Consider the following 21,631-nt stretch of genomic DNA (forward strand, 5'->3'; position numbering starts at 1 on the left):
AGGTCTTAAAAGTTCTCATTACAAGGGAAGAATTGGAACTGTGTAGGTGATGGAAGTTAGTAGACTTATTATCATTTGATCACTTAGGAGATCATTTTGAAATGCAAACACATATCAAATCATGTACACCTGAAACTAATGCTATTTGTCAATTACACCTCAATAAAACCCATCAACAGAAAAAAAGCCATGTGGGCTAGCACAATTAAAAGTATGAATAGAAAGCATCTAATGAAAAGAATAAGATTTGTTCCCCAAATCTCTCAGGCTGCTGACCCAGCCACATCCTTGAGAGCTGTTAGCACAGTATTGAAAGCTCATGGTGAGCGAGACGAGCCAGACTTTTACTCTCATGGAACCTGTCTTCTTTGGGGGGAGACACGTATTTGGAAAGGAGGCAAGTAAACCTACAAAATAACTTCCAAAGATGTTAAGGTGCCAGGAAGTGAAAGCAGATGCTGCTGGGAGAGGTGGTCTGTTTTAGATGGATGGGGTCTCTGAGGAGGTGACTTTGAGCCTTCCAGCGTCAACTTCATGCCTCTGGCTCCCTCCTACCCTCTCCTGTGTTGGCATCAGATCCCTCGCTTGTGGGCATGGTGTAACCCTGCTGGACCTCAACAGTGGTTTATGGACTGGTAGTCAGGCGTCTTGGGTTTTATCCCCAGCTCACTCCTAGCATCTGCCCTCCTCATTGGTCTCACTTCAGCTCTGCTTTTTTTCCCCTGTCAGTGTCACTTGGGAGAAAGTCTACATCGAACCCCATGAGGCTGGTACCTGTCACGTACTTGCATCCTTGGGGCCTTTGAAGGTAGCATTTGTATCTAGACTGCTAGATCAATGTCCTTCATTTTTCTAGACTCGTTTCCAAGTTCACCTCTTCTGGGGAACCTTCCCTGATTACCTCCAAGCAGAACGCACGGCCTCATTCCTCTGATGTCTCAGCACTTGGCTTGTACTCCTGTCTCTCTCAGATAACGTGGCCTGGTGGTTTTTCTGTTTCCATGTTCGTTTCCTCGGGTGCATACATTGTAGAGGGTGTTTTTGTTTTTTGCCTGTTACACAACAATTATGTTAGTTACTGTTTATTGCTACTGTATTCCAGGTCCTGTTAGGCACTTTGCATGAATCTTTAAATCTTACAGTAAACATCATCATTCCCATTTTATACCTGGGAAATGAGGCTCAGGGATTAAGGAACTTGTTCAAAGTCACGGAACAGGAAGGTAGCAGACCTAGGGTTCCCGCTCATATGTTTTAAACTTGAAAGCCTGGGCTTTTTCCACCTCGCTGTGTCATCTTTCTCAGGAAGCACTCCATGAGTGTTCATTGAATGAAAAAAAAAGTATTTTTAAAATTTTTTTTTTCAACGTTTATTTATTTTTGGGACAGAGAGAGACAGAGCATGAACGGGGGAGAGGCAGAGAGAGAGGGAGACACAGAATCCGAAGCAGGCTCCAGGCTCTGAGCCATCAGCCCAGAGCCCGACGCGGGGCTCGAACTCCCGGACCGCGAGATCGTGACCTGGCTGAAGTCGGACGCTTAACCGACTGCGCCACCCAGGCGCCCCTAAAAAAAAGTATTTTAAAATCAGCCCACTCTACCAGCATAATCCATCAAAGGAAGATGTATGGTAACTATTACTTCTATGTGTGTGATAGTTTTAAAATCCATATCAAATGAAATCCTATTAAAGTTACTAGGGAAAAAGAAAAGAGGAATAAAAAAAATGTCTTCCCTCCTCCCTCTTCTTTTTCGCCTCTTCAGTTCGGATGAGGGGAAGGGAAAGGAACATCATGAGCTTGCTGAGGGAAGAAGACTGGGATGCTATTGCAATCAACCACGATAATTATGTGTTATCAGGACCACGGGGGGTGAGTCCATCCATTCCCAGTTTGATAATTTCAATAAATAGAATGCCAGAAGGGTGACTGTTCAGTTCAACTCAACAAATGTTTGTTGAGTGCCTGCCCTAGGAAATGTACATGCTATTCAGACCTTCCGAGAGGCACCTCGGTAAGCAAGACTTTGTCCCTTTAAAGCCTCTGAAACAAGACTTGCCCAGAGCTAACTGGTCAGCCAAGGCCAAGCTAATGTGCCTGGAACATAGGCGGGAGGGGGGGGGGGCGGTGATGTGGGAATCCACAAGCTAACTTCCCCCAGCACCAACATGAGTACCAACGAGGAAGTCATCGCTCGTTGAGGGACCGAGATTTCAGAGTTTGGCTCTATTGGCTGAATTATGCAACTAGACTCTTTCCACCTCCCTTTGGAGCTTGCATTCTGTAGAGAACAAAAATAAATAAATAAGCAGGATGAGCCAGAGAAAGCTGCTTTAAATAATAGGGTAGTTGGGGAAGGTGGATTTTAATCACAGACCTGAAGATAAAGGAGCAGACCAGGTGGGAATCTGAAGAAAGTGTTCCAGACAGGGGCAACAGGATGCAAAGCAGGAATGTGCTGGGCCTGGTGAGGACCAGCAGGGGGTGAATGAGTGAGGGGTGGGGTAACCGGACAGAGAACACAGGCTCTGTGAGCCATTGCAAGCACCTTACGCAAATAGATGGGGAAGGGAGAAAAGTGTAGAAGCAGGGGTGCCTCTTAGGAGGCTGTTACGATAACCCAGGCATGGATGGTGGCCGTGGAAGTGATGAGAAGTAGTTGGACTCTGGATATATCTTGTTGGTTGTATTTGGAGTGTTGAGAGAAAGAAAGGAATCGGGGATGGCGCTGAGGCTCTTGGCCTGAACACCAGGAAGATATATGGTGTTGTTCAATAAAACAGGGAAGACGTGGGAAGAGCTGATTTGGCAGGGAACCTTAGGGTGTTTGGATATGTTAAGTCCAAGGTGCCTATGAGATGAGGAGGTGAAAACATGGAGGAAGCAGGTTGATATATGAGCCTGGAGTGTAGGGGGAAGTTCTGGGCTGGAGGCCAGGCCATGGGAGGGGTGAAAGCATAGAACCCCACAGCCTGGATTCAAATCCCAGCTGCACTCGGGGAACCCAGACAAGGCTTCCTTCCCTTCTGGCTTCCACATCCTCTTCTGTGAGGAGTGGAGGCGGCCTAGTGAATGTTCCCTTCAACCATTGGGAAGGTTGAAGAAGGCCACGTATGTAGAGCATAACACAGTACGTAGCAGATCGATAGGTAATAGCGGTCTTCTTTCCAGCCCCCTCCTGGGCTGCCAGACCCTGTAGTGAGCCCAATGACCCACACGGATGAGGCAAGGCCCAGAATGTCGGCCCGAGGAATTGAGACAATCCGATAAGCAGTGAGAAATATTTCTATGGGAAATTTTTTGAGTAAAAAGAAATTGTGTGGGTGAGGTTAGGATGGAGTGGGTGGGGGGAAAGACTGGTAGCAGGGAGATGGGCCAGGTTTGTTGCAGAACAATGGAGGTACAGGGTCAGGAGGGCCAGGGTGATGGCACAGGAGATGGAGTACATGTGACTGAGGGCCACCAAGCACCTTGACAAAGGCTGTCTCTGAGGACGCACCATGGCTTCCTGAGAATCTCGGTGGCCTGTCCAAGGACACAACAGGGAGAGCCTGTCACTATGTCATGGTGACCACGTCTCTTGCAGCAGTCTCCAGGCCTAGCCCCGAGGACCTTGAGCAAAGTTTGAGTCACTCATCCTGTTCAGTGGAGCAGCTGAAGCCTAAGACCCAGCTGTGGGCGGGGGGAACTCACTTCCCTCCAGAGCTTTCTGATCTTGGCTCTCCTTGCCTGAAAGAGTGAGTACATCCATTAGGGTTGAATGGCTCCCTTTCCCATTATGTAACGACTTAGGGCAAGTAATTAGCTCTCCCAGGAGTGAAAGGCCAACAGTTGAGAATTCAATGTCCTTCTCCAACTTGGATCAGAAATAGGGCTGGGGCAAATGATGAAAGGGAAGCCCCTTTGAGACCCATCTCCCCTATGCATGCCAAACACAGACCGTCACTCAAGTGGGGAGAGAGGGAGATTGGGGAGACAGTAAAAGGAGAGCCCTGCCTCAAAGAGGACTGATAAGAGAGAAATGGGTCTGACCTACTGACGTTGACAGGGTTATTATTTTTTTTTTTTATTTCCAGGGGGAGAAATTGTCATCCCTTAAGATACATCTGACCTTCAGATGTATTTTGGCTCACACAATGTTCGTTAAAGTGGTGAATTTGTTGTCAACTTAAAAAAAAATCAAGAGACTGTACATTTAAAACTGGATTTCAGGGGCACCTGGGTGGCGCAGTCGGTTAAGCGTCCGACTTCAGCCAGGTCACGATCTCGCGGTCCGTGAGTTCGAGCCCCGCGTCAGGCTCTGGGCTGATGACTCGGAGCCTGGAGCCTGTTTCCGATTCTGTGTCTCCCTTTCTCTCTGCCCCTCCCCCGTTCATGCTCTGTCTCTCTCTGTCCCAAAAATAAAAATAAAAACGTTGAAAAAAAAAATTAAAAACTGGATTTTAGCTTATGAAGTTTTCACCCCAGCCACACTGGGCTTTTATTTTTTTTCTTAAGGTACAGTTGACATAGATTAGTGACGAATTTCCGGTGGACAACATAACGATTTGATATTGTGAAATGATTTCCACAATACGTCTAGTTAACATCTATCCCCTGCATAGTTACAACATGTTATTTTGGAGATGAGAAGTTGTAAGATTTACTCTTACCGACCTTCAACTCTGCAAATGCATTATTATGAACCATACTCACCCTGCTGTACATCACACCCCTATGACTTCTTTTATAATAGACATTTGTATCTTTTGATCCCCTTTACCCATTTTACCCACCTCCACATTCCCCTCTCTGGAAACCCCCAATCTGTTTCTATTACTTCTGGGTTCTCTTGTTTTGCTTTTGCTACTGTTGTTTTATTTCTTTTTTTTTTTTAAGTTTATTTATTTATTTTTGAGAGAGAACAGGAGTGGGGGAGGAGGGAGAGACAGAGACACAAAATCCGAAGCAGGCTCCAGGCTCTGAGTTGTCAGCGCAGGACCCAACGTGGACTTCAAACTCACCAACCACGAGATCATGACCTAAGCCAAAGTCAGATGCTTAATCTACTGAGCCACCCAGGCCCCCCACTACTGTTGTTTCAGATTCCACAGATCATATGATATTTGTCTTTCTTTGACTTACTTCCCTTAACATAATGCGCTCAAGGTCCATCCATGTCACAAATGGCGAGATATCCTTCGTTTTTCTGGTTCCGTAATATTTTATCATATTGTATATACCACATTTTCTTTATCCATTCATTCATTGATGGACACTTGTTTCCATATCTTGGCTTTTGTGAATAATGCTGCAGTGAATGTGGGGTGCAGATGTTTTTTGAACTGGTGTTTTTGTTTTCTTCCAAAAAATCCCAGAAGTGAATTGTCGGATCATATGGTATTTCTATTTTAGTTTTTTTGAGGAACCTCAAAACCTAGAGTGGCTGCAGCAACTTACATTCCCACCAACAGCACACAAGTTTACCTTTTCTCCACGTCCTCACCAACACTTCTTTCTTGGTCTTTAATAATAGCCATTCTAACGGGTGTGACATGATATCTCATGATGGTTTTCATTTGCATTTCCTGGTGTTTGGAGATTGTAAGCATATTTTCATGTACCTGTTGGCCATCTGTATATGTTCTTTGGGAAAAAAAGTCTATTGAAATCTTTTGCCCATTTTTAATTGTTTTCTGTTATTGTATGAATTCTTTCGATGTTTTGGAGATTAACCCTTTATGAGATAATATGATTTGCAAATATCTTCTTTCATTTTGTAGGTGCCTTTTCAATTTGGTGATGGTTTCCTGTGCTGTGCAGCAGCTTGTTAGTTTGAGGTAGTCCCACCAGTCTAGTTTTGTTTTTACTGCCTTTGTTTTCGGTGTCAGATCCAAAAAGTCATCCTCAAGACCAATGCCAAGGAGCTTAATGCTTATGCTTTTTTCTACGAGTTTTATAGTTTCATGTCTTACATTTAAGTCTTTAATCCATTTTTCATTAATTTTAAGGCTTTTTTTAATATTTATTTTTGAGAGAGAGAGAGAGCATGAGCAGAGGAAGGGCAGAGAGAAAGAGAGAGAGACAGAGACAGAATCCGAAGCAGGCTCCAAGCTCCAACCTGTTAGCACAGAGCCCAACGTGGGGTTCGAACTCATGCACCATGAGATCATGACCACAGCCAAAGTCAGACGCTTAACCAACTGAGCCACCCAGGTGCCCCAAGTCTTTAATACATTTTGAGTTAGTTTTGGCATATGGTGTGAGACAGGGGTCCAATTTTATTCTTTTGCATGTGGCTGTCCAGTTTTCCCGGCACCATTTCTTGAAGAGACCACCCTTTCTCATTGTATGCTGTTGACTCCTTTATCATAAATTGACCACATTTGTGTGGGTTTATTTCTGACTCCATGCTGTTTCCTAGATCCACATGTCTGTTTTTATGACAATACTATACTGTTTTGAAATCAGGCAGCACGAGGTCTCCAGGTTTGTTCTTTCTCGAGATTGCTTTGGCTATTAGAAGTCTCTTGTGGTTGCATACAAATTTTAGGATTGCTTATTCTATTTCTGTGAAAAATGGCATTGGAATTTTGATAGGGATCGCTTTGAATCTAGATTACTTTTAGATATTTTAACAATATTCTTCTAATCCATGAGCACAGAATATCTTTATTTGCATCTTCTTCAATTTCTTTCATCAGTGTTTTACAGTTTGCAATGTATAGGTCTTTTACCAATTTGGTTAAATTTATTCAGAAGTATTTTCTTTCTTTTGATACAATTATCAATGGAATTTTCTCAATGAATTATCAGAAAATGTTCGTATATAGAAACACAACAGAATTCTGCATATTGATTTGTATCCTGCAACTTTACTGAATTCGTTGCTTAGTTCTAATAGTCTTTTGGTGGAGTCTTTAGGGTTTTCTATAATATCCTGTCATTTGCAAATAGTGACAGGTTTACTTCCTCCTTCCCAATTTGGATGTGCTATATTTCTTTTTCTTACCCCATTGATCTTAGGCTGGTCTTCCTGAGACCTAGATCAGTGAAGTCCTATGACGGCTGCTGTACCCTTGAAATGGAGCAGAGCTGCTCACCATGGACCCCAGCTGGCCTGACCTTCCCCATTTCCTCACCTCACTTCGCTAGCATATGAGTTCACAAGTCTTGGTTTAAAGTAGGCTCACACTGGGCAATTAATGAACTTGATGTGAAGAGCAGACTTGATGCTTACCTAGTTCAGAAGTAAACCAAGACAGAACATGAGGGAAGTTAGATCAAAGGGAGGTTGTGTAGTTAGCCAGACTATTATGATGAGGGCACTGAGGCTCTCTTTCTTACAACTTCTGCTATCACAAGTGGGTAAGTTCCCTGTCAGAAGGTCCACTGAAAAGCAGCTCATGTCTCCTTGTTGGCTGAATTTAGCAGGACACCCCTTTAGTGCCTCTGTGAATTATGTTGGAGCCTATCCTGCTTCAGGTCAACTCTTGTTAGCAGCAAACTCATGGACTCAGGAATTTTTGCAAGAAGGGAGTTCATTTTCTCCCCATGCCCCTGCAAAAAAAAAAAAAAAAAAAAAAAAAAAAAAAAAAAAAAAAAAAAAAATTCCGTGGAACATCCATTGTCCACATTTTTATATTTAGACTGATTTGCCTTTCAGTCAGTTAAGTGTCTAACTCTTGATTTCAGCTCAGGTCATGAGATCAAGTCCCATGTCTGGCTCTGCACTGACAGTGTGGAACCTGCTTGTGATTCTCTCTCCCTGTCTCTCTGCCTCTCTGTCTCTCTCTCTCAAAAATAAACAAACTTACACACACACACACACACACACACACACACACACACACACACACACACACACACTGATTTGCTTCTGCTAACTGTGATATGGGAGCTCAGGATCCCAACTCCATTATTACCAAAACAATTTGATTTTCAGAGTTGCTTTGAACAGATAGCATATCCAAAATGAGTGATTTGGTTGAAATATGTTTTGTTTTGTTTTTTTTTTTTATGTTCCCTGTATTCATCCTTCAAGTTCATGGCCATCACCCATCACCACCTGAGAGTACTTAGTTCTCAGGATAACTAAAAGGGAGAATAAATCCTGCTTGCTTTGAACACAACCCAGGGTTCACCATATGTTCCCGTCCTGGCCAATGCTAATCAGCTCTTCCCCACTCCTCCCCTCTTTTGTCCTTATAAATCAAGAGCCCTCAGTGTTAGTCACCACAAAAGAGATAATTAGTGAGTACAAGCTGCTACCTTCATAGATCATTCTGTGCCTCGGATTCCAGCTAAGCCAAGAAACTGGAACGAGCACCATCACATAATTATGAGTTGCTTTAGCAGAACATTTTTTATACAAGGCTATGAGTCTGAACGTTTAAATCTGGATTCTATACACCGCCCCCTGGCTGTTGTAAGGATAGCTATGATGTGGGGCCAAAGGGAAGTTTACTTACCCATTTTATAAGGTTTTTCTTTCCTAGACTAAAAACTGTCTCTAGAACCCCAAGGATTTGGAACAGCAGGCGTTTCTTAATGTCATAGCCTTCAGATTTGGATATTTTAAATACCTTGACCCTCCACGTGGATGTGGCAGCAAAAGATATCGTCCCTTTGTTCCACTAGGGATATGCTGTATCCCCCCAGAAAGCCATGGCTTGTGCCCTTACCAGCCATTTGTCCAACTGGAAAATTCATTTCATGCTCTGGCAGGACCCATGGTCAAGGGCATTGCTGCCCCAAGAAAAGAAAGACTGTTTCCCGTCCAACTAAATAGTCTAGGAACTTCCTTCCCATGCGTTGCTAACCAAATATCGCTGGCTTGCATAGCAGTGTTCCGCTCATGTATTTATGACTTTGGAGCTGTTCAAATGCATGCTGGCTTTTATTTTTTCCATCACACGGTGGTTCTTCCAATTTTTTAGTTTCCCATATCAACCACTTTGCTATTTTTAAGCAGAACCATTTCAAGCCTGAGTAGCTAATCCGAACAGTTACCAATTCAAGCAGAGAGCTTGTATTCTTCCAGTGAGGGAAAGACTAGCATTTAAAACTGGAGGCCTATTTCATTTTCTATAAGATAAGGGTATAGGATTGTATAATCCAAGTTCTTCCTACTAATATTAAAACCACATTTCATCAAATCTAAGATGCCATTGATCATAAGGAACATGTTTTCTATACCAACAGTTTTAAAACTTGTCACTGGTTAAATTATTCCAAAACACCTTTAAAGATTTCCCTGCAATGTGTGGACTGGTCCCATCAGACTCCTGTGGCTTTGAAATCCGTTCAGACAAATCTGGTGACCTCTCCTGCCCTCTAGTTGTATCGTTTGGCACGAAATAGGCCAATCCTTTTGAGTGATCTCAGTAAGGAAATGTAACACCACTTTTTATCTCCTTGGGAGTATCTGTGTTTCTGAGCAAATAAAGCATTTGCTGATCTCTTTGCAAGAAAATACGGAATTGCTGTCCTCCTCCTAACGATTAACATTTGCTTCATCAACATCAAGCATTTACATGCCGCTGCTCTGTTTTTGAGACTTTTTAACATGTACACTAACTTTCCAGACCGATGCTGAATCCTAATGTAATCTTTTCTAAGACATTTAATGGCAGTGAAATTCAATGGTGTAGTCCCAAGAACGGACACCTGTGACTGTTTGCCACGCTCAGACAATGGCATTTGCATCATGACTGCAGCTTGGTGACAGGAGCTGCATGACCCCTCAATCATCTGTGCATTCTAATCTCAGGAGGTGTTAAAGTTTGCAAAAACAGGCCTCCTAGGATGGATCCGTTATGGAAGTAGCTACAGTCTATTGATAACTTACTGCATGGCTGGTAGGCTATCAAAATCTGGACAAGACTTAATATTGACCTGACCTCACCACTGCCCCAAATGTATGTCTGGATCAGGAAATTTAACCAGGTTCACAAAATTGCCCCCGACTACACCGGTAAACTTCAGAGCAAGGATTCTGATTCAGACAATAAGCCATCCTATCCACCAGCTGTATTTCTTCCGGCTCTATAAATCGTGTACTCATCAACTATAGACTGCTGTTTGATTCCATTTACTTTCGAGAACGTGAACCATCGTTCCAAATAAGCGCTCAACCTATAGTCGTTTAAAATAGCTATTTAAAATAGCTCAACCACGGGGAGCCTGGGTGGCTCAGTTGGTTAAGCGTCCGACTTCAGCTCAGGTCATGATCTCACGGTTTATGAATTTGAGCCCCGGCGTTGGGCTCTGTGCTGACAGCTCGGAGCCTGGAGCCTGCTTTGGATTCTGTATCTCCCTCTCTCTCTGCCCCACCCCTGCTCTTGCTCTGTCTCTCTCAAAAACAAAAATTTTTAAAAAGCTCAACCACATAAGATTTTTCTGTAATGAATTGATAAAAATATTTTATAATTAGCATATCCGTTATGAGCAAAATGGCCACTTCTTAAAGGGGCTCCCCCACGTGATTTCTGCCTTCACAACCGCTGGAGGAGCTGATGTGACCGTCTGCAGCTACTTCTCACCAGAGTGCAAGGAGATAGTTAACTCCTCACCATTTTCTGACCAAAACCCCACTTAAGAGCTGGAATGACTTGTTCAGTAGCACATGGGCACACACAGCAAAATATGGACCGAGATCAGCTTATATCTTGGTCTCTTGGCCCTTGGGCCCGCTCCTTTTTTTTTTTTTTTTTTTTAATATTTGTTTATTTTTGGCAGAGAGAGACAGAACATGAGTGGGGGAGGGGCAGAGAGAGAGGAAGACACAGAATCCAAAGCAGGCTCCAGGCTCTGAGCTGTCAGCACAGAGCCCGACGCGGGGCTCAAACTCACAGACCACAGGATCATGACCTGAGCCAAAGTTGGACACTCAACCGACTGAGCCACCCAGGTGCCCTTGGGCCCGCTCTTTAACACGGACGGTGAATGGTTATAGGCAATTATGGCTTTAGTGTTTTTTTAAAGACCTTTAGTGTAGTTTTACTTTCCCAATGTTAGAAGACCAGACAACGAATGACACTTTTAGTGGACAGGAGCCCCCAGCCCCTGATGCTGGCTACCAGCCCAGAGGTAGAGAATGGAAGCCGGGAGCCAGCTTGCCTCTAGGGAATAGTGCTGCTAAGCAAATCCCCGTGGCTTTGTGGTGATGGCGATTCTGTTTCCACAGACAGTTAAATATGGAATCTGGGAGGAGCTTTGTATTTATGTTCAGTGCTTTGGGAACCAAACCCAAAAGAAAGGACTGAGTGTGACTAAGGGCTTTCGTGGTCAAAATAAACACCAACAAGAGGGAATTACCAAGTCCAAACAGTTGAGGAGTGCCAACCTCAAGCTCTAGTCTTGTAGATACCGTGACCACTATATAAATTTGCATTCCAGGGACTAGTGGAGTGTTTTAAGAGAATGCAAAAAGCATCTTTTAAAAGTTGTTTTCTCAAATCACTAATTCATTCGGTTGGTGACTGCATATTGAGTACGTACACATGATACAGGGAGGGGACAGAGGAGTGAACAAATCACGTTCTGAGTGTAGCAAGCATGTGTACTTGAAGAGGCCCAGTTGAACAATAAGCAAAGCCGGAGACTTTTCTGACCTCCCACTGGTTTTGTGACAGCTGTAAAGGCGCTTCCCACTACGGCCTGACCAAAGACAGGAAGAGGCGCTCTCAAGATGGCTGCCCGGATGGCTGTGCGAGCCTCACAGCAGCAGCACTCTCCCCAGAAGTCTCTGCAGCTGCCACCGTCTCCTTAATGACAAACGAGCCTGGCCTAGACAACCCTGCCTACGTGTCCACGGCCGAGGATGGTCAGCCAGCAGACGGCCCACTGGACTCTGGCCGGAGCAACCGAACTAGGGGTGAGTCAAATGGGTGGTTTTCTGGGAATGGGCTCCTTGCCTTGAAATCGCCCTCCATGGAATATTTACTGTAGAAGGTTCTAGCAAAATTTTTTTTTTTTTTTTTTTAAGGGGAAATCATTCCGGTAGTTTCGGCAGCAATCCAATGTCCAATTCTCTAAAGTGAAATGAAACCACAAGTACCTCAGGTTGTTAAAAATGTGTAATTGAGGGGCGCCTGGGTGGCGCAGTCGGTTAAGCGTCCGACTTCAGCCAGGTCACGATCTCGCGGTTTGGGAGTTCGAGCCCCGCGTCGGGCTCTGGGCTGATGGCTCAGAGCCTGGAGCCTGTTTCCCATTCTGTGTCTCCCTCTCTCTCTGCCCCTCCCCCGTTCATGCTCTGTCTCTCTCTGTCCCCAAAATAAATAAACGTTGAAAAAAAAATAAAAAAAAAAATGTGTAATTGGACTTGGTGGAAGGGGCGACGTTAGGCCTGATGATTCACCACCCCTTCCCATCCTTCTATCCATGCTGCCCAAGAAAAGTGCTTCCACATTCAGTCCAGCCCAGCGAGAAAAAAAAGATTTTTCAAGAAGCCCTACATATGTCATGGTAGAAAACAGAGACAGCACAGGGAAGCACATCCCATTTTCCTACCACCTAGAAGTAACCACTTCATGTTATTGTGTATATCTGACCAGACACGTACATAAAAGAGGATTTCTGTGAGTGAGTAGCTACTGTTTCTCCCTTCTCACTTGTCCTCAGCACGGCCTTTTGAGCGATCCACTATCAGGAGCAGATCTTTTAAAAAAATAAATCGAGCTTTGAGTGTTCTTCGAAGGACAAAGAGTGGCAGTGTAGTTGCCAACCAAGCTGACCAGGGCAGAGAAAATTCCGAAGACACCGCTGCCTCCGAAGGTAAGTGAGCTCCCTGTGAGAGCGGACACGGTGCTGGGCTTCCAGAATGACTTCAGGGGTGATGACACCTGACCATCACCCGCTTTCTAGGACACCTCCCCTCAGGAGGGCATAAAATATTTTTTTTTACCTTGAGTAGCTTACTTCTTATGTAAGTAACTAAAGGCAGAAGTGATTGTTCTCTTTTCACGGAAGTTGAACACAACAGGTGTTGGAACCCTTACCTCCAGGTGCTAGCTTAACACATACAGAACATAATAATTATTAAGTAAAAAGCATTTAGAATCGTGGCTGGCATATAGTAAACACCATGTAAATATTTTATCTTATTGCGGCTATGTATAATGTGTAGTTCTCAGTGTGTTTTTCATGCATTTACTTAATTCTCACAACAAACCTATGAAGTAGCTGCTATTATTACCCCTCTTTTAGAGATAAGAAAACTGAGGCACAGGGAGATTACTTAGAGTGTTTAAATCCAAACTTGAATGTGGCTCCAGAATCCGGGCAAAGGAAGTTACTGGCTCTTAGATCTTATGTGGTTCTGCCAATATCAGTGAAGCTGAGGAAATACTTCCTATCTTACGTTAGAGCTTTAGGGCAGTCGCAGTAACTTTTCTTTAAAAAATGAAGCTTTCTCGTGTGCCAGGGAGTGTGTGCCCTAAGTCATTTAGATGTCGCAATGCTAAGGGACAGGGATTATTATTCTCATTTCACAGATGAAGAAACTGAGACCCAGAGAGTAACTAGCCCAGAGTCACCCAGCTAGAAAATGACAGACCCAGGAGCTAAACTCAGGTCCTCTGGCTCCAGAGCCCACCCATTAACCACTGGGTGAAGTGCCCTCCACTCCTGGGGGGTTGAGAGGTAAATCCCAAACCACTGTCTTTATCCTGCCTTCAGAGAATCCACGAGCAGTCCTAGAAAATCCCTCTTGTCTCCTTATCACCTCTCCCGATATGCGCACCTGTACTGGCACATGCACGCACCCACACACACACACACACACACACACACACACACACACACTCTCTACATCCTCTAACTACTCTGAACTCATTACAGTCCTGCGAATACTGTGTCTTTCTCTCCCTTCCATGCTCCTGTCCAACCGTCACGCCCGCACTCCTTCAGCAGGCATTCTGATTCCTCCTTGCAAGCTGTGCATGGGCTTTGCCTCCTCTTGGAAGCCCTCCCTGACTTCCTCAGTCCCCTTTCCTTTGTGTTCTCCATGCACCTGCATCTTGATTACAGTGGTGTCGCCTTTCATTGTAACCACATCTAGAAGAGCAGGGCTTCTTTTTATGAGTCGTTGTAGTCTCAAGATGATGTGCAATATCCAGCACATATGATAGTGTTCACTGAATGTTTGTGCAGTGAAAATGGGATTACAACTTCCCTTCTGCCATTTCTCTCTCTTATTAAAGCATCCTGAATTCTCCAGGTAAAGTTTTCTCCTGCCTGAATAAGACTTTTTTGCATGTTTATAGCAGAAACCTTTTTAATAAGAGATACTCTGCGTAAGGTTCTGGCCTAGGCTCTGTGATATTCTGTAAAGATTACAAAATCCAGTTTCTGGCTTCAAGAGGCTCATTCATAACTAAAAGAAAAGAAAGCATCATGAAGAGTGAGATATAAATAAAGGCCAGTGGCAGCCACAGGGAAAAGAGCATCATTTGCAGGTAGGGTGGCAAAATCTGTGTTTAAGGGGCGGTTTATGACCTGGATGGGCATTGGGATCTTGGCTGTGTTAGCAAGTAGCGGAAGCCGAGGTTAAGGCTAGATTAGGAGGGTCTTGGATGCCACTTGGGCGTCTTGATTTGGGGCAGTGAACACACCTGGGAGCTTTTGCAGGCTGTTATTGCCGGATCTGTGCTATGATCCAGGAACACGAAGACGGCTGCCATGTGAGGTGTGCAGGGGGCTTAGAGGGGGAGAGAATGGATTTCTTCAGACGCTCCAGGAAGCTATTACCCAGAATGGGATGAGGTGTTAAGACTGAGCAAGGCTGGTAGTGATGTCTTTACAGGACTTGTGAGGCAACAAAACTTTCAAAAATGGCCTTCGAGTCCCACTGCTCCAGCAACTTGTGGCTGGTCTGGTGACCCTCATGGCGTGATTTATCCATCCTTTTCACGTGGGTAAAGAGGCTCCACTGTTTGTTGGCTGGGTGGTCCTGGCCTGGTTATTTAACGTCTCTGAGCTCCAGCATTCTGTCATCTAAAAACAAGGATAATAATAATCTACTTCACGGGCACCCAGGTGGCTCAGTCAATTAAGCATCCAACTCTTGATTTTGGCTCAGGCCATGATCTCATGGTTTGTGACTTCAAGCCCCACATCAGGCTCTGTACTGACTGTGCAGAGCCTGCTTGAGATTCTCTGTCCCTCCCCGACTGGCTGAAATACGGCCTTTTGTAGCAACTTGGATGGAACCGGAGAGTGTTAGGTGAAGTGAAATAAGTCAGGTAGAGAAAGACAGATACCATATGTTTTCACTCCTGTGTGGATCCTGAGAAACTTAACAGAAGACCATGGGGGAGGGGAAGAAAAAAAAAAAAGGGAGGGACCCAAACCATAAGAGACTCTTAAAAACAGAATAAACTGAGGGTTGATGGGGGGTGGTTGAGGGGGGAAGGTGGATGATGGGCATCGAAGAGGGCACCTGTTGGGATGAGCACTGGGTGTTGTATGGAAACCAATTCGACAATAAATTTAATATTAAAAAAATAATAAAAAATTTAAAAAACAAAAGCCAAAACAAAGAGTAATAATCTGCTTCATAGGGTTGTTGTAAGGACTAAATGCAAAAAACATGCACACAACTGGCTGGTTTGTAACACCCTTAGGTGAGGACATAATTTTGAACAACCCTGTTTCATTCCAGACCAGCACAAATTTGGCAGTTGAAAAATTATTTTAACTCTTCATGGTCACTATGGTCTCATTGGCGTGGTTCTAATTAGCACTATGTACAAAAGTGTCTTTTCAGACTCTCAAATGCCCTGAATAGTCCAGGTTTGGGAAGACAGTTTTTATAAATCTGTTGGGGAAGTGGGGGATGGACAGGGAGGGGGAGGGAAGCATGAATCAGCAACTTGGATGATTTATTTCTAAATCTTTCTCTGTTCAAAGTGGTTTTTTAAAAATCACCATTCCCTGTCCCCAAACCTGTTCCAACAAACGCTTGTGGTAGAACCTATTTAATGTAATCAAAGTAGTTTAAACATCCACTGAACTCAATCACCCAAGTACTTCGAGCACCAGAAACTGACAGATTAAGGCTGTTGCCCGTAGCCTTACAGCAAAGCCAGTCGCTTACATTAAATTACATCCCAGTGGACGTTAAGGACCCCCATTTGCAATGTCTCAGGCTTCCTCTGACTGCTCAATTGCCTTGTTTATCCTATTCTATACTTCGAAGTAATTTTAATTCTTTCTGTATTGTTCCTGGAGAGTTGAGCCCTTCTTAATGAGCTCAGAGTTCATTAGGGAAAATGGACAAAGGTCATGGGTTTTGAAAACGGTGCCTTGTGCAGAACCAGACCTGCAGAGGACTTTCCAGATGACTTAACGAAGAGAGAATCTACGGGAGACAAAAGCATTTCCACCCTCCACATCCAAACTCTAGTAACCCGGGAGGACCTGCTATCAGCAAACTAGGTGTAGGTTGGGCAATATTTCACGGCGTCCCTTCCGCACACTTTTCCCACTAACAGGTCTATATGGCAAGTCCCCCGTGGACCTGTTGTGAATCCCTGGCTCTACAGAAACCTGAGGGAGGTGACAGGATGGCGGTCGCCTGGAGCCCCAGGTTGTGACCTGACTCTGAGAGCGCCTTACTTGGCACCCTCCCCAGCAGCCAATCATGTCACTTCCCCACTCCACGCTCAAACATCCTCAGGTGTAAAATAAAGCCACACAACTGTCTCTGTCGAGCCAGGCAACTAGGGAAGCTCTTGTGTGGGCGCAGTGGCGGTGGGGTGGTGAAGGGACCTGTGAAAGATTTCATACAGAAAGAAGAGCCTTCAGTTAAAAGTTAGAGTTTGAGGCATCCGCCTAGGTCTCTGGGCCTCCTGTTAGCTCCGAATTCAGCTAGATCAGGGACGGGGTTCTGGAAGCCACATCCATCTCTTTGTGGTCATGGATCAGGCTGCTTGACTTCCCTTTATCGACAACAATGTCTGGTAGAGAGGACTGGTAATTCCCTAAGCCTGAAAAAGCAGGGACTTCCAGGCAGAAATCTTCAAAAGGGACAGAGAAGAGCAGGTTCGTTCTGTTGTGTTCGTGGATAAGTAAGTGATAAAACTGCGGTTGATTCCATCACGACCCTTCATTCATTTTCATTCACTCCTCCACCCTCGGGAGGCCCTGCCCAACGCTTGCGATCTGTGCACGCAACCACGGAACAGTCAGAAGTGATGTCCTCCAGGATTTTAGAGTCCAGGAGAGGCTGTAAGAAATGAGCATGACTAATGAAGGCTCGGTGCTGTGAGAAACAAGTTTCGGGGAGACATGGGATGTTTAGACAAAACAAGGGAAGTGGGATCGGGGTAGAGTTTAATTGAAAGGGATCATTTCATGCAAGTCTTGAAGAAAAAAAACTGGGCCTAGGCCTAGAATGAAAACCATTCCAAGCAGAGAAACTTATCCTGGCACAGAGGCAGGAAAATGGAAAACATGTATGAGGAACGATGAATAGTTTAGTTTGGCTGAAACCAAAGTTTGGCAAGAAGGAGAGTGGTTGGAAATGTCCGTTGGGTCGGTGTCTTAAGTAAACATTGTCTTTGTCCATTTTAGTCTTCCCAAGGTTGTATCACCTGATTCCAGATGGTGAAATTACGAGCGTCAAGATCAATCGAGTGGATCCCAACGAAAGCCTCTCCATTAGGCTTGTGGGAGGCAGCGAAACCCCACTGGTCCATATCATTATCCAGCACATTTACCGCGATGGGGTGATTGCCAGGGACGGCCGGCTCCTGCCAGGAGACATCATCCTGAAGGTAGAGCCCGTCTGTGGGGCCGTGAAAAGGGCTTCATAAAAATCACTTTGGAGCAAGTAATTGGATGGATGAAATGCTGAATCAATATGGAGCGGCCACTTTCCATATTTATTATGTTGATACGACTCTTCATCTGAGATTTGTCATTTAATTGAGATAGGTCTTTGTCCCCCCTCTGTCTTTCTTGTTCTTCTGGTCTCTCCCTCTTTCTGTATATAAGTATTTCTCTGTGTCTCTGTATCATTCTGTCTTTTCCCCTCCACCTTTCATCCCCCCTGCCCCTTCTCTACCTCCTTTCTTCTCTTCTTCCTCTCTCCTCCTTTCTGCCCCCTCCTCCTACTTTAAGTAACAATAGCCTAAAATATCAAACCGGAGCATATATCTTCTTATATTGTTTTTAGAGCAGATTAATGGAACATTTTGTATTTTATCTAATCACTCCCATTCACACAACCCTCTAAAGTAAATTTCCTGTAGCTTAATGGCCCTCCGTGAGAAAACCCAAGAAAGTATCCCTAAGCTACTCCCACCAACCCATAGGCATTCCAGGGAAGGCAGGTGATAGAACAGCACACCCTGGGCATTTCTGTCCCCTGAGGCTTGGGTGAGAGGAAGGACGTTAGGGAAGAATGTTGAGAAGAAAAGAAAAGGTCAAGGAAGAGTTGCTTATCAGAAGTCAGACATGTGGCAGAAGTGACAAGAAAACCCTCCCTGGTCACACATTTCCTGTCTGATGCCCGGATGGGGGTTTCATTCCATTCCTTCTAGGTCATTGAGGGGCGGGCACCTGACACATCATGAGCTATTTCTCTAAAAGAAATTCTTATTTTGGGGGTGATAAGAGGTGAAAGAATTTAAAGCAGGTGTCGTTGCAATACTGAAAGTCCCGCGGGTCCCTGAGGTGGAGCACGAGGCGAGGCCCATCCCCCTCCAGAGATGGTCCACGGCGCGGCGCAGTCAGCGATACTGTGCATGGCTCCCCTCCAGCGGAAACTGCTGCTGGGGAGGGTTGTATAATACGCAGTTGTGATTCTTGTAAGAATCTTCAGTCTTCTGAAGGTCAGGGCCAGTCTTCAAGTGGCCCTGGCAGGCAAAATGCTGCCAGAACTGACTAGGAGATGACCCCGGCCTTCTCTCGGCCTGGGTGAGATGTGACCAGACACAGACGTGACAGAGCAGAGCAAGGGCTTTGAGCTCACCTGTGCTTGGACAAAGGTGGTGAGGCTTGTCTGTGCACGAGAGCCGCCCTCCGTCCCTGGAGAGGCAGCAAAAAACTGATGACTGTACGTGCAGGAGGGCCTCTTAAAATCTCACGTCACGCCTCCACTAATAATCGACTGCAAGTACGAGAAATCTTACCAAACCATAGAAATTCAAGAAGGTTGTCTCTCTTCTGTGGGGCCCCTGTCCTTGAGACACTGCACAACGGGGTGCCAGAGCGGTGACTACCATTAGGGGCTGTAGCCTCCAGGCTGGGCCTGCTTAGCCAGAGTAATTAAAACCAGAAAGCCCCATGTGGCATCGGCCCTACAGATAATTAACGAGGCACAAATGAGAGGGCTGAGCTTGAGAACATTTAAGTAGCATAATAAAGTGGTCCAGCCTTTCAGTAAGAGCCTAGAAAACGCAGTCACATCCGTTTGTTTGACACTATACAGAGGTTGTTTTTCTCACACACACACACACACACACACACACAGTGATGGGGCCTGGAAGTTCAAGTTCCAGGATGGAGGCCCCAGGGAGAACAATTCATCTGGAGCTCTTTGGAAAGAAAAGTGTCAGCTCGGTTTGATCTGAAGAGTTTAGTATAATCATTTGAACTTCATGGGAAATGTTCTTCTTTTGCCTTTTCCTACTTTTTCTTCCTTTTTTTCTCCACCCTCCTCTCCACCTCCACCCCTGCGGCTGAACGCTAAGTTTGGCAAGCAATAGGAATGAGGGTTGGGACTTGTACAGGTGAATCCAGGGGCCTGTGCGAGAACGGGCCTGAAGAAAGATGGCGTCCAGCGAGACAGACTTGAACTGGAGGTGCGAGTGATGCTGAAGGAAAGCAGGGTTGGGAGTAATGTTGGAAGGTGGGTGTATGCAGGTATTTGGACAGAGGAGGAGGTGGGAAACCAGAGCAGTCTTTAAGGAAGGATCCTGCTGACGCTGTGGGCCCGGGGCCTTTTAGGAAGTGTTGTGGCAAGTGGAGCTGGTTGATTTGTTCTGACTTCCGGTCTCCCCCCAGGTCAATGGGATGGACATCAGCAACGTCCCTCACAACTACGCCCTTCGCCTCCTGCGGCAGCCCTGTCGCGTGCTGCGGCTCACTGTGCTGCGAGAGCAGAAGTTCCAAAGCAGGAGCAATGGACAGGCCCTGGATGCCTATGGACCCCGCGATGACAGTTTCCATGTGATTCTCAACAAAAGCAGCCCTGAGGAGCAGCTTGGAATAAAACTGGTGCGCAGGGTGGATGAGCCCGGGGTTTTCATCTTCAATGTGTTGGATGGTGGGGTAGCAGACCGACATGGTCAGCTGGAGGAGAACGACCGTGTGTTGGCCATCAATGGACATGACCTTCGGTACGGCAGTCCCGAAAGTGCAGCTCATCTGATTCAGGTGAGTCACAGGTCATTGCCAAGATCTTGGCTGGAAACTGCCATCAGGAGTGGTATGCTCATTCACCTGCCCTACCTGCCATGTTACTACCACATGTAACATGTAGTGCCCCCCTTCCCAGGAATCAAGATTGAAGGGCCAGGTAAGAACATTACTCAAGCAAATGATGTGTCTCAGGTTCATGGACAATCCCTAAGTGTCGCCAACCATGACTGCCTATAAACCAATGACTGCCAACCAATATGACTGCCTGTAAACACATAGGGTTATGTGCTGCAACCTGACCAGGTGAAGATCACTTAAGGTCATCCTTATAGCCCGTATGTTGTTTGCAGACCGAAGGGTCGTTCAGATACATTCTGGACATACCCAAGACCTCTAGTTGTACTAACTCCCATGAGAAGCGGCGCCATATGCCCTCCAGGAATCCTGTGGACGGAGACCACTAGGGAATTAGCTAATAATCTCTGTCTCCATGGCTGAGTCCAGCCTCTTTGGAAAACCCACGGAACTCAAGTATGAACCTTTAGGAAGGCCTCTCAAAAGAGAGGCGTACAAGTTATGTTCCCAATAACCTGACGTTGGTTTAAATTAATTCACTTTCCTGACTGGTATACCATCATCAAGCCCCAGCATGTATCCTGTTGGCTCTCCCTGGGTCACCATGGTTTTCTTTTTTTTTTTTTTTTTTTAATTTTCTTTTTTTTTTCAACGTTTATTTTATTTTTGGGACAGAGACAGGGCATGAACGGGGGAGGGGCAGAGAGAGAGGGAGACACAGAATCGGAAACAGGCTCCAGGCTCTGAGCCATCAGCCCAGAGCCCGACGCGGGGCTCGAACTCCCGGACCGCGAGATCGTGACCCGGCTGAAGTCGGACGCTTAACCGACTGCGCCACCCACACGCCCCACCATGGTTTTCTAATGCATGATGAGCTGCCATCTTTATTCTTCGAAGGACAGGCTTTGTTCTGTGCTCTTGTACTCCGAATTCATTTATTTACTTCATTTAGCCAAAACACATTATGTTTCTGCTGCTTGCCTAGCCGTGCATCAGGTACAGGGAACACAGAGATGATGACCTCTTAGGCTGCTCTCTCAAAGGAGCCCACAGTCTAGTATGGGGGATGGACTTTTTGTAAATAATTCCCATATGGTGTGTTAGTACTATAATGGAGAAATTAATAACAGTGCTGTTTCAGATGAAGGAGAGATTATTGCTTGCACGGGCCTAGGAATTCTTAATAGAGGAGAAGACCTTGAACTGGG

The 21,631-nt window shown here is 45.4% G+C and overlaps 1 protein-coding gene across 7 annotated transcripts in view; it reads left to right on the forward strand.

The window, feature by feature from the left end:
• The window catches only part of LNX1 (ligand of numb-protein X 1), a 184,067-nt gene that overhangs the window by 135,829 nt on the left and 26,607 nt on the right, over positions 1 to 21,631 (forward strand). For 5 of the 7 annotated variants that reach the window (XM_019829496.3, XM_045056362.1, XM_045056361.1 and 2 more), the window contains 4 exons: positions 11,615 to 11,856; positions 12,603 to 12,755; positions 17,556 to 17,758; positions 19,992 to 20,363. In XM_019829496.3, coding sequence (XP_019685055.3) covers positions 11,615 to 11,856; positions 12,603 to 12,755; positions 17,556 to 17,758; positions 19,992 to 20,363 — 970 coding nt within the window. Of the gene's footprint in view, positions 1 to 1,764; positions 1,872 to 3,439; positions 3,737 to 11,614; positions 11,857 to 12,602; positions 12,756 to 17,555; positions 17,759 to 19,991; positions 20,364 to 21,631 lie in introns of those variants that run through there. The other 2 variants (XM_019829497.3, XM_023253103.2) reach the window with 2 other exon arrangements.

The sequence above is a fragment of the Felis catus genome, chromosome B1 (assembly GCF_018350175.1).
Source record: "Felis catus isolate Fca126 chromosome B1, F.catus_Fca126_mat1.0, whole genome shotgun sequence".
In the NCBI taxonomy this organism is placed as follows: Eukaryota; Metazoa; Chordata; class Mammalia; order Carnivora; family Felidae; genus Felis; species Felis catus.